Here is a 13,263-nt window from a genome sequence, read left to right on the forward strand (position 1 = left end):
AAGCTATCTTCTTTAAGCAAAAATAATTAACCTAAGGGTTTACCCGTCTTTATAAACTTCCTTCTAACGAGGCAATTGCCAGAAGCGTAAATTGGCAGATTTGCTGTTGTTCAGGAATGGCTACAGACTTATTGCAGCCTACGTTTACCATGTCACAGTACTTTTCTTGGGTGTTTGATATTTTATATGGATGGCAATGCCACCTACTGCTGTAGTGCACCTTTGTAGTAGTACAGTATAACCTTATCAATCTGAATATCAAAAATCCAGAATCTTCAAAAATCTGGCACTTTTTTTTTTAAGCTTCCCTGGATGTGGAGGAGGAAGCTTGCACACGACGGCTGCCACTGCCATCCACCCCCCTCCACTCCACGTGTGGCCACTGCTCTGGGACCAACCACTGCTCCAGTTTCAAAAACCCAGAATTTTCAGATTTCTGGCAGGTGCTCAGTCCCGAGCATGCTGGATTTATGAAGTTATACTGTATGGCCAAATTGCAGTTTGTAACCCAATTAGAACCTTATTCAACAAATATATGAATTTTGCATATTTAGCTAGTTACTAAATCGAAATGATGTCTCAACTTGTACTTCAGTTTTATTTCCATTTTTATATTACTTTCAAAGCCATATATTAAGTAGAGCTTGTGCTCCCCCAATCCACAAAAGGCATTATTCTTTAAATGCATGCAATATATGCCCTACGGTATACGTATGCCACCTCTGCCTCCTTGCACATTTTACCAGCTTCTAAAATATTGTTCAGTCAAGTTAAAAGTGAGCAAAGACCATTGGGAAGACTGATGTTTAAAAGTCAGTTTGATTTGAGATAATAAACTAGACACAATCTGTTTAGTAGTAGTGGTGATTTTAGTAGTGTTACTGTTAATTTATCTGAATTATTATGTATGCGTTGACATTTTTCAGTCTGCCCTGCTTAGTTGTTGAGATATTTTGTTCAAATAACATAATCTTAGAACAACATAAAAACTTCTGAGCATATATGTATAATGAACCTGCTCAGCTGAAACTGTTTTTGCGTTGGATAGAACCGTTCCACCAGTCTAACAGGGATGTCTTTCCATGATTAAATAATGCAGATGAATGGTTCTAAACCTCTTTTTCACCAGGATCGAAAAATCCATCTGTGCCATTTTGGTGAAACTTTGGGGCAATTTTAAATTACCGGTTTGACTACTACTTTGTCTGTGTACATGTTTACATATGAAATTTTTTTGGATGAGATAACTAATTGTTCACACTCCGGTTTTAGGTTCAAGGTAAGGATCCTTCAGTGGAAGTCACACAAGACCTCATTGATGAGTCGGAAGAAGAACGTTGTGAGGAAATGCCTGAAACCAGTCCTTTGATTGACCTTCCTGCTTGTGAACTTAACAAACTTGAAGAGATTGCTGACTTAGTTACCTCTGTTCTCTCCTCGCCCATCCGTAGAGAAAAATTAGCACTGGCCTTGGAAAATGAAGGCTACATTAAAAAACTATTGCAGCTTTTTCAAGTTTGTGAGAATCTAGAGAACACGGAAGGCTTACATCATTTGTATGAAATCATTAGAGGAATTTTATTCCTCAACAAAGCAACTCTATTTGAGGTGATGTTTTCCGATGAGTGTATTATGGATGTTGTTGGATGCCTCGAGTATGATCCTTCTTTGGCTCAGCCAAAACGGCACAGGGAGTTCTTGACCAAAACAGCAAAATTTAAGGAAGTTATACCTATAACAGACTCTGAACTACGGCAAAAGATCCACCAGACTTACAGGGTACAGTACATACAGGATATCATCTTACCAACGCCATCAGTTTTTGAAGAGAATTTTCTTTCTACGCTCACTTCCTTTATTTTCTTCAACAAAGTTGAGATAGTCAGTATGTTGCAGGTAAGTCACTCTAAGGAGACTTCCAGTTATAACAGATTCAACTTAAGTTAATCATGTACACTTATAATTCTGTTTACATAGTGTGTGTGGTGATGCCTCAGATTTCCAGCGTATGTTACTTTTCTGTAATGTATTATAAATGAAGTTTTAAGTGCATGTTATTTCAAATGGTTTTATCATTTGGCACGTTTAAAAACTGACTGCAAAACAGTAGAGGGTGAAAATGGTGAATTTATTGGAAGAACCGTAACTTCCACACACGTACAGGAAGATCCTTTGCTTGTGCCTGATGTATACCAAAATACTTGTCACAGCAAATCAGTAAGCCTACAGTTCCAATAAGTATAGCAAGTATTATTCTGAACATATTGGCTACATTACTACTATTCTTTTGTAGTATCAGGTTAGTTCAGTTGGTTCCTATTTAAAAACTAGTATGTTAGTATTTTTTTTCTTACTAGTATCCTAGGGTAGTTCTTACTAAATAGCAAAACTCTTGTTGGGTCAAAAGAATGGATTATTACCAGATGACTGTTAGCCAGGAAAATATATATATGAAAGAAGAATGGTTAGACCACCCAGAAAGGACATAAGGTAATGCCTGTGTGAAAAGCTGTTTATGCTCTGCACAAAATTGTGGGCATTTATTGCCCACTTCGTATTCTGCTGTGCGAACTAAAGGGTGCCTGAGTGGTTTTACTCTGCTTTTGTCCTAGGCCTTTGGGGAAAAAAATCTGTGTGCACCTAAGTTATTCTTGACTAAACTGTCAGTTCTGTTTTGAATGTGGATAGTCTCTGGGAAATGGAAAGAAAAAAGGAATCAAGATAACATGGTAGAAGACTGGAAAAATATTTTAAAAGATTTTCTGTACTTCTAGGTGGTTGGTGTATGAGGTTTTTAAGATTATAGCAATAGTTAATGGGTTTGATAAAATAAGAATAGGAAAAATAAAAGCTCCCACTTACAAATAATTAAAAGGTTTTTTTTTTAATTAAACGTAAAGCATTTCTGTTTTCAGAGGCACTGTCTGAAATATTAGATTGCTTCAGTTTGAGTTCTTTTTTCAAATACAACTTTTGTTCCAGGGTGCTATTTCTTTTGCAAGGCTTCGTTAACTTGTTAGCAAATTTTTGTTCGCAACTAAACATTTGTACTGTGATACCTGTACAAAAATGAACTCCATTTACTAGCTATTGAAGAGGGTTTTAGTCCTTGAGATGTTGTCAGCTTGGCTTTATACCCAGGCACTGTCACCCTGAATCCTAAAAAGAATGAAATCAACCCAAACTGTCAGTATTAAGTTAACACCAAGGTGATAGCTGTTGGTCCGGCATGCTGCTTGTACAAGTAATGCATACTGATTTGTTCCTGTGCGTAAAACTACTTTCCATAGACCACCTATTGCAGATCTGGGTGGCTGCTGCTGTGGCTAATATTCATGTAAATGAAAAGAAAATCTCTTCAAATAGTCTCCCCTGTTACAAAATGTGTTTTGTAGAGTAACTAGTAGAATGAAATCCCTGATCCCTTCCTTAAATACAAATCATGGTGATAAAAATATCCACAGGTGCTGTTTTAGGATTTTGAGCTAAGAACAAAGCAGATATATAAAATATTTTATAAAGTAACTACTTAAATTATTAACACTAACTGGCTGCAGAAGAGAGAATACCAGATTCAGGAGTTTTTCTGAGTAAGATGGTCCTTAATTGCTGCATGGGGCAGGAATCTTAAAACATACTTGTTAGAGCAGTGGTTCTCAGCCCATAGGCTGCATGTGGCCCAGTCACCATACTGCTGCAGCCCATGTGACATCCTGCTAAAAAAAGAAAAAAAAAGATTGCTGCCTGTGGTTTATTAGTCAGGGATCTGGGTTTTCTGAACAGTGTGGGAAAACATGCCCCCCAGATGTGGGCAAGGCAGATGCAGGTTCATGGCTCCTCACCTTGCTGCCCTCCCCCTGGGGTCCTCCACAGCAGAGTGGACTGAGAGGCTCAGTGGTGCTGCCAGGAGCTGTGCCACCATGGTGAGGTGCCCCCTGAATGTCTGGCAGCACAGAGTTGTGACCTCCACTGCTACTGCTGTGCTGGGCAGGCACAGGGTGCCTTGCCATGGCGGCACGTCCAGTGTTGGACTCCTGGCAACAGCACTGAGTCTCCCCACCTGCTGGCAGTAGGTCCCACCTGCTGGGCCCTGGAGACCTCAGGAGGAAGGCAACAGGGTGAAAGCCCTGAGCCCACAGCAGGAAACCTGCATCTGCCCCCCCACTTGTCCCACAGACTCTGCATGAGTGGCAGCCAGGACTTGGGGGCTGTGGGCCCTGGCCCTGCTCCCATGGCCCCAGCAGCTGTGAGGTGCAGCTCACATACATTGAGCTGCAAACATGGCCAACCCTAGCAAATAGGTTAAGAACCAGTGTGTTAGGGAGTGAGGAAAAAGAGTATAGATACTCTTCACCAGCAAAGCTCCTGAAAGCTGTGCTTCAGCAGCAAGATTGCTTTTGTTGTGAACTCACTCCTACCCTGATAAAACTATACCAAAAACTTAAATGGACAAGCTGCACCAGCCAAGGGACTCATGGTGATTATACCTTATGTTACTTGGTGATGCAGTTTAACAGCTGCAACAAAAGCAGTCTTGCTGCTGAAGCATACCTTTCAGGAGCTTTGCTGGTATAACTATCTATACTTACCTTTTCCTTATCCTTTTTTTTTAAACCTCCCTCACTCCCATAGTGGCTTTCAGCAAACTTTTGTACAGACGTATATTAAATTACATTTTGCCACTGACCTTGGTCCAGAGGTGCTTTTTTTTTCTTTCTTTTAATGAATTGAACACAGGCTGAAGTTCCTCAACCTGTAGTTTGTTTGCTTGCAAAAAGTCTAGCATTCTTATATTCAAGAGTAAAGAAAAATAAAAGAGGTGGTGGTATGCTTCATTTGAATGTCAGGTATTTTTGTCTTGTAATGGTGTAACCTGTAAATTGCATTTCTTCAAATAGATGATGGTTAAACTCTAACCTTTTTGAGAATTCTGTTCATGTATGGCAGTTACTCTGCAAATAAGTAAACTTTTGTAATGTTAAAGCAGGGATAAGAATAAGAGCACAGTCACAAATTAATGTTGCATCAGGTAGGTGTTTCATGGTATGGTGCTGTTACTTCCCTGTGTACTTGGTACACAGGTAAAGGGTTTTAACATAGTTCATTCAATATAGTGGATTACATGTTTTGTTTTAAACCCTAATATAATGTTGTTTTTACATTTTAAGAGTGTGTGTGGTATTTTTTTTATAAGAAAAACACCAAAATAGCATCTTGATTTAAGAGCACATTGAGACTTGCTCCCCATACCAGGAGATGCAAAGAACAAACGGTATATGGAGAGAGGATCAAGAATGCTTGGACAATTAAAGGGATAGTGTTCTTCACACTGTTTTTCTGTGCTTTCTAGCTAGGAATCTTTTGCCAGTATAAATATACAAGTGTACCTACATGAACTAATTATTAAATAGAAACAAAAAAGCTTCCAAATATGGGCACTCTGACATGATGTAAATGTAACTGTCAGTGCTAGGTTTCATGCCAGCATAGTTGGTATAAAATCTCACACCCGACCAAATACCTGTAACAGCACAGCTTCAGAAGTGTGGACAGTAGATTAATAGTCTGCTTTATTGGAAAGTTGCATATCTTGGTGGCAGAATCAGCAGAGAGGAGTTGCACACGTGACATGGTTCATTCTGATCCTGTATGTAGAGGCCATCGGAAGGTCATATAGGCAAATATGCAGTTGAGGAGAGAGGTGTGAACCGTTGAAATAAATGTGCAGGATATAGGTTGGGTAATAAGGGAGATTGTATTTGTATTTATGTAAGATTGATGACATTTCAGAAAGGTAACCAATAACCCTGTGTTCTTAGTGCTAATATATGAGAAGTTTTGATTTTTCTAGCACTGCTTCTGATCTACAAAATGGGATAAACATAATGCTGAGAGCTGAGACTTGTTTTCACTCTAATGCAGAAATGTATTCCATTTCTGGGCTAAAATATTTAAAGAGAGATTCTGCCTTCATCTACAGCTTCATACCTCCAACTGATTTAGATGGGAGTTGTCTGGAAGCAACTTGTGTGTCCCATTTTAAATTTTGAGAGCTTAAATTTCCAAACTGTGTTTAAAGTACATTTCAGAAATGCATGCTTAAATTTCCTTTACGTGGGATGAAAATGACCGATCTTACAAAGTTAAGCTAATGGTATCACTGAAGTTTATTTACTAGTTATTTACTTAAGCCTTAGAACCAAACAAAGTTTTTTTTTTGTTTTTTTTTTTTTGTTTTTTGTAATTAAATCCTCGGACATTATACAGGAAAAAGCCTTGTTATTTTTTTTAATAGTGTTGTGTAATAGTAATTGTTATATAATGTGTTATGCAGGAAGATGAAAAGTTTTTGTCTGAAGTTTTTGCACAGTTAACAGATGAAGCTACAGATGATGACAAACGGTGTGAATTGGTAAGTCTTTTCTTGAGTTTGTTTCTCTTCTGAAACTTTTAACATTTAGAGACTTAGAGCCTGAACACTTGACAAATTTATACCAGTATAATAAGTCTGGAGAGAGAATGTACAGCCCTATAAGTGGTAGTTACTTGAGCCTGGTTAGAATTAATTCAGGAAAAACAAAGGGATAAAGTTATACTGGGGTAGGTGTCTGTCTGTTTCTGTCCAGGAAGACTGTTTGTCTTGAGCAAACAGCTGCACATTAGAGGTATTTTACAAGGTTAGGTTCCCTAACCCACTTGTTAAGATAAAAGATTTGGAAGTAACTGGGGGTGCATAGAGCCTCAGCAGACCACTGCATAGGACTGCTGAGGTGCTCCAGCTGTCTGCTCTGGCTTTTATTTCAAAGCTTGTCACTTCACTGAACTGGCTTACCTCTTATTAGAACAAAATGTCTTAGTTAAGATAAGAACTGTCTCGCTTTCATTATGTGCATACACACACATGCGCACGTGCACACACTCTCCTCACCTGATATATATGCAACTTGCTGGGAAGCAGAGAAAAATGTAGAACAACAAAAAGTCAAGTGTCAGGCAAACAATGTCAAGCAAGCTAATACAAGCAAAGAAATGGGAGGGGGGGAAAAGCAAGCTCCTCATCTTACACACATGTACACAGTCTCTCCTTTTTTTTTCTCCCATGTCTTTGCCTGTATTATTATCTTGCTTGACATTTTATTCTTGTACATTTTTCTCTGCTACCAAGTTTCCCTTGCCTAGTTGTATAGTTCAACTGTCCAGTTGTAGCTGGTCCACAAACTGCCAGAATCTTTTAATTGAAACATGGTATTTCTGCTTCTGTTAATGAAATATGATGTATAACTTTATGCTACATAAGTAAGTGTAGACCATAAGACAGCATGTCTCCCATGTATTATACTAATACGCAAACTCTGTCCGTTAAAACTTTTTTTTCCCTCCACATGGGGTTTACAAAAACTGAACAGTAATGGAAATTTTGCTCTTCTGGTCTTGCATTTTTCTGTGTTACCACAACATATTTGTAAAAAAAATAAATAATATGCATCTTCCTGATTCTGTAAATATTCTTCCATAAGTGAAATATTGAGCCCATGTGCTTGCAGTTTTTATTTTCATTTTTGTGAATTTTCTATTAATCAGTAAGTATACTGAGTAGTACACGAGTGTTTTGCTTTTAGCAAGGAGACATAGAGCATGCACATGACATTGTTTTGCAAAATTTATCATTTTGATTATCGGGCAGTGGTGCACAATTTCTTGTCAGGTAATTAAATGTAAGGTTCAGCTTTGTTCTGTCCTGCCTTTTATTTTTACTACCAATAAATGGCAAATTACTCTGTTCAGTCTTGTATACTTTTATTTGCTATAGTGTAATTTTTTTAATGTATTTCTTTGATTTATTTCAGGTTAACTTTTTCAAGGAATTTTGTGCATTTTCTCAGACATTACAACCCCAGAACAGAGACGCATTTTTTAAAACTTTGGCAAAGTTGGGAATTCTTCCCGCTCTTGAAATTGTAATGGTAAGTAAAACCTTCCAACAGTCTTAAAAATGGGTGGGGAGAGCACTGATTTTGAGTAAGCAAATCTGACACTTTGGTACAGATTTTTGGATGCACTGAGCAAATTCAACATACTCATTTCATTTCTGAAATCCAAGTCATCTCAAGCTCAGCGCTCAAAAATGGTGACCTTTGAAAATGTTGGATATAATTTAAAAAAATTAACCTGTCCGGTGGTATGGTCAGCTGTTAGTGTTTTGGTTTTGATGATGGAGCAAGGATTTAAAATGCCATTGGTTCATAGTATTTAGTCTTTCGTGTGTTCTTTCTTGGGTGCCAAAATGGCCTTGCTAGATCATGGAAACTGCTAGTTTTGAGCTCAGCTAGAGCTTGGAAACGTGATACGTATAGGTCTGGAAAGATGGGGGTGCCAGCTTTACATGTTTAATCTGTGGGAAGTTGGAGATGTTGAAGCATAAATATCCTGCCAAGTTCTTTTCTTTTGCATTAGTTGTAGCTGTCGCTATCATAAAAATGCATCTGAGTATTCTAAATCTCAGTGCTGTAAAGCAGGGGTGGCCAACCTGCAACATGCACTGCAAGTGGCACAGGCAGACTTTGTGTTGCATGCAGCAGATTAGGGAGGAGACAAACAGCACAGTGACAGAGCAGAGAAGCAGATTGGGCAGGGAAGGGGGATTGGAGTGGTATCAAAGGTAGGGACGGAGGTGCAGGGGCTAATTTGTGGCAACCCTGCCAAAAAGTTGTCCCTGCCCCCCTTGCCCCATTGTAAAGTACCAGGCTTTTCTCATTTCATCAGATCATATCAACTGATGTCTTTTGAACACATCACAATTAATATAGCAGGAATCTTAATCTCATGGCCTTTCAAAACTATAATGCACTTTAACAGAGCAGTACAAATATTTCCAGGCCTAAGCTTGTTTGTTTCGTTTCAAAACCTTGAGTTGTGGACCAATTACAAGAACGAGGATGTGTAATATTTTTTTGAAGAAAATTGTTGTATATGAAAAAACTGGAAAATAGCTGTATACGATTTTTTAAAAAATGTATTTGTAAACCTCTTTATTGAGTGCCTGACACCAAATTAATTCAATTAGAGTAATGAGTATAAAATATTAGTAGGGACTGACCTAATTTGTGAGGGCTTTTCCCTGATTTTGAAGGCAGAGCACAGGCCCAGGCAGCTGTTACAGGTGAAACGTGGTGCTGTACCTCTGACTGAGGGGCCCCAGTGGCCCCACCCCTTACTACTGATTGTCTGCTGGGCCTGCCAGTTGTGTGACCCTGCCCCTCACTGTTGATTGGCTGCGAGGACTTTCCATCATGCATCCACAGCCCTCGCAGTTAGATGTGCACCGATATAGTGGTGCCGTATCAGATCAGCACCAATAAAGGGGAAGTTAACATTATCTGCTATCAGCTTTTTTTGCCTGGTGTAGCTAGCTAATAATGTACCGATAAGTATGATATGCCTTACCCCTTCTGGCTAGAGCCCCCATTCGCCACATCTGTGCACGCTGCCAGGCAGTGTGGAGAGCAGCACCCTGAAGGTAAGTCTATGAAGGGGAAGGGGCGTGGGGGGGGGCAGATTAAGACCCCCATGTTGAGGGAGGGTGTGGAGCAGGGGCTTGGGCTGGGTTAGGGTGATGACTGGGACCCTGGGGGAGTGGGACGAGAGCTGAGCAGGGCAATAATGGAGACATGTTGCTCGCTCTGGGCTCGGGGCTCTTTGCCCTTCTGCCTTTGCCCCAGGAACCATGCACTCACTACACACCCCCTGTCCATCCAGCAGCAGTGGCAAGCTGTGCATCCCACTTCTGGATAGGCACACAGCGAGTGTGTGGTTCCCAGGGCAAAAACAGCAAACAAAGAGCCTTGTGCCCAGAGTGGGGAGCCTACCTCTGCTCTTTGCCCAGCTCGGCTCCACTCTGGTTAAGTGTCCCAGTGCTTGAAAATGGTGGCAGTGGCATTTGAACTAGCTCATTCGATGAACTTTAGTTCAAGCACCCCGTCAACATTTTTAAGTGCTGGGACTCTGGACAAGCTACCTGTGGCAGTGTCCTGTTCCCCTGGTGTCCCATTCACACCCTTGCCCCACTCCTTTCCTCACCATAGGGGCCTCGATCCTTTCCCCCTCTCTTTCCCCCTCCCCCCAGCCCCTTTCCCCATAGACTTATCTGCAGGGAGCTGCTCTCCACACTGCCTGGCTACGTTCCTGTAAATCGGCTTTCAGATCGATATTAGGCAGTATGCCTGGTGAATAACCGACTAGTGGTATCGGCCAAGAAAATCTTTATTGGTGCATCCTTACTTGCAGCCAATCAGCAGCAAGGGGCAAGGGCAGCAGCCAGGCAGCACTCCCACCCCCTCCCCCCCCCTTCCTTTCCCAGCAAGTTGCCTCAGCGCTCAATGAGGTGTTTGGAGGTGGGGAAGGTGCGGGCACGGGGCAGGGGTTTTCCACAGATTTCATGGGCATTGCCTGGATTTTATGGAATCCATGAAATGGCAAATTTGGTAGGTCCCTAAATATTAGTAACCAGATACTATGGTTTCTAGAACTACATCGGTTTTTGTCTACTGCTTTTCTGTTTTATGGCCACAAAATGTACCAGTGGTACTCAGCTTTCCAACCCCATGAGCCTGATGAATGGGTTAGGGCCAGTCTGCGGGCCAGGGCCAGTGTGCAGCTGGCATTCTGTGTCTGGTCATGGAGCGACGTGCTCTGCAGGCTTGTGTTAACTGGCCTGCAGAGGCACTCTCTGAGTTTGTGAATTTGCCAGTGAGGGATTGGTGGCAGTGTTAATTGCCACAACTCCAAGAGCCAAAGTCACAGCAGTTAACAGTGCCCTTGCACCCCCCACCACCAAATTTCCAGACCTGTGGGGATCACTTCAGGCTGGAGAGTTGAGCACCACTGCAGTATATACAGATCTTCACTAGCTTTCTCAATAATGGTGAGAGTTTTCTTGGGGGAAAAAAAAAAATACAAAAACCAGACTATATTATATAGGCACAATTATATTTCACTGGGAATTTTGATGTTGTCATAGCATGCTATCCTACTTCACATAGTTTATCTGTAATAAAGTGATCTTATTTTTATTAGGGTATGGATGATTTGCAAGTTAGATCTGCTGCTACGGATATATTTTCTTATCTAGTAGAATTTAGTCCATCAATGGTCAGAGAATTTGTAATGCAAGAAGCTCAACAGAGTGATGATGTAAGTAAGAATCTTCCAAACTTCAGAAACATATATATGTAGATTATATTTGTGAAAAGAATACTTCATCATTCCTAAATTTGAGAACTCAGTTTTTTAAGTCAGATATAATTTTTTTAAGTGCTAAACAGTTCTTAGCAGGAAGAAAGCTGACAGCTGTGTGCTAATTACTACTAACAGGGTGAGGATGATGGGAACGCACACACTCTGCATTCTGCCATAAATGTTTGAGTTGCTAGGTGAAATTCAGGGTCAGTGCTAGCTTTCATGATAAAACTGCCTTGGGATAGATTTAAAGGTCAGTGTACTTGTATGTAAATAAGGAAATGGAGGAAAACTTGGATTTCAAGTTGCATTTTATGGAAAAGCCCAAATACAAATCTGACAGAAATGCTTAGTTAAGTCACCCAAGCAACATTAACTCTGCCTTCTAGAGACAGATGGGGGACGATGGGAGGGAGAGATGAAAATTAAATGACTTTAAATTTATTTGCACCTCTGAGAATTGATCTGTTTCTTTCCTTCCACATTTCAAATTCAATGTTTGAAATAATGTGATTTGTTGACTTTTAAAGCTTGCATTTAAAAAATTAAGGGCAGCAGCAAGAAAGCAAAAAAACTCCATCTGTATAGTAAAAAAGAATCTATCTGTATCTCACTAGATTACTGAAAGCTTGTGTATAATTGGCATACTTTGTTTGCAGGATATCCTTCTCATCAATGTAGTCATTGAACAAATGATCTGTGATACTGATCCTGAACTTGGAGGTGCTGTTCAGTTAATGGGGCTCTTACGTACTCTGATTGATCCAGAGAATATGTTGGCCACAGCTAATGTAAGAAAATGCAAAGGGGTAAAGACACTTTACTGTCTAAACAACTTTACAAGGACTCTAAATAATTATTTAGCAGAAAGATATAAAAAGGGAAAGTTTTTTTTTGGTGTGTTCCCCCCGCCCCATTATCTTGCCTGTCACTTTTATATTTTTTATTGTCTTGACTAAAATATTTGCTAACCAAGTATATCCAATATGACATCTGAATTGTTAGCTATACAGAGAAATAGTTTGAATGACACCAATTATAGTGGCATTAAAATAGTCCTGGCTCCTGCTGGCTCTGACTTGCATTAAATTATGGAAAATGAGTTCTATAATGTGGCATCTCTGCAAAAGAGTGTTTTTAATAACTGCAGTTACAACTTTGTATAATCATTTTTTGTGATAAAATTTAGCATATGGGAATATTTAGTCAGGTACGTGCTTTGTTTTTGTTGTCATCAGTGAGTAAGTACTCAGTATGTGCACATACACCTTCAATTAGTATTCCATTCATGCCAGAGTTTATTGCTCTTGGGCACAGCATTTACATGTGAACCCTGGACTATAGCACACTGAGCCAGGTTGGAGCAGCCCAGGCTGGCAGAGGGCCCAGGGACTCAGCCTGCCAGCACTGGGGCAGCTCCACCCAGGCTCATCGTGCTACGGAGGGGCTGGCTGGAATATAAGGGTGCTATGCTGTGGGGTAGCTGGCGGGTAGTCCCCACACTGCAGCACCCTCGTGCCCCAGCCAGCCCTGGTCACTACACACGCAGGTCAGCAAATGCAACTACTCCGCTGTAGGAAAAAGTGCTTGTTCCGGACAGTGTTATCCTGCAGCAGAGTTAGTTAATTTACTGCGACCTAATACAGACACACATGTAGATGGTGACACTTTACTGCAAAGCCGCTTAGTCAGCTCTGCAGTGTAGGTGCACCCAGTATTTCTTAATTTGCTTTAGAATTTTGCCCAGAATGTTGATGGTTCCTTTCAGCCTAAATATTAAGTCCAAATATTCTGTGGAATAATAACGTACAAACTGTAGGTCTCCAAGATTTTAAAAATATATTAGACTTCGCTGGTTTATGGTGGGCAGCTATTATTTCTTAAAAGAAGGAATCTTATTAAGAAAGTTCAGTGATAGATATATGCAAAGATGAGCACAAAATTGTACAAAGGGTACTTGCAGGGTATTGTGAGACACTATATTGCTACTTTTAGAAGGGCACAAAATTAATACCAGTATTTAATAAA

The 13,263-nt window shown here is 40.3% G+C and overlaps 1 protein-coding gene across 3 annotated transcripts in view; it reads left to right on the plus strand.

Annotated features, from left to right (window-relative positions):
- The window catches only part of PPP4R3B (protein phosphatase 4 regulatory subunit 3B), a 43,658-nt gene that overhangs the window by 13,675 nt on the left and 16,720 nt on the right, over positions 1-13,263 (plus strand). For 2 of the 3 annotated variants that reach the window (XM_019549257.1, XM_019549259.1), the window contains 5 exons: positions 1,273-1,896; positions 6,335-6,412; positions 7,848-7,964; positions 11,074-11,190; positions 11,895-12,044. In XM_019549257.1, coding sequence (XP_019404802.1) covers positions 1,273-1,896; positions 6,335-6,412; positions 7,848-7,964; positions 11,074-11,190; positions 11,895-12,044 — 1,086 coding nt within the window. The remainder of the gene's footprint in view (positions 1-1,272; positions 1,897-6,334; positions 6,413-7,847; positions 7,965-11,073; positions 11,191-11,894; positions 12,045-13,263) is intronic. The other variant, XM_019549258.1, reaches the window with a different exon arrangement.

The sequence above is a fragment of the Crocodylus porosus genome, unplaced genomic scaffold (genome assembly GCF_001723895.1).
Source record: "Crocodylus porosus isolate Cpor-Errol unplaced genomic scaffold, CroPor_comp1, whole genome shotgun sequence".
Classification (NCBI taxonomy): Eukaryota; Metazoa; Chordata; order Crocodylia; family Crocodylidae; genus Crocodylus; species Crocodylus porosus.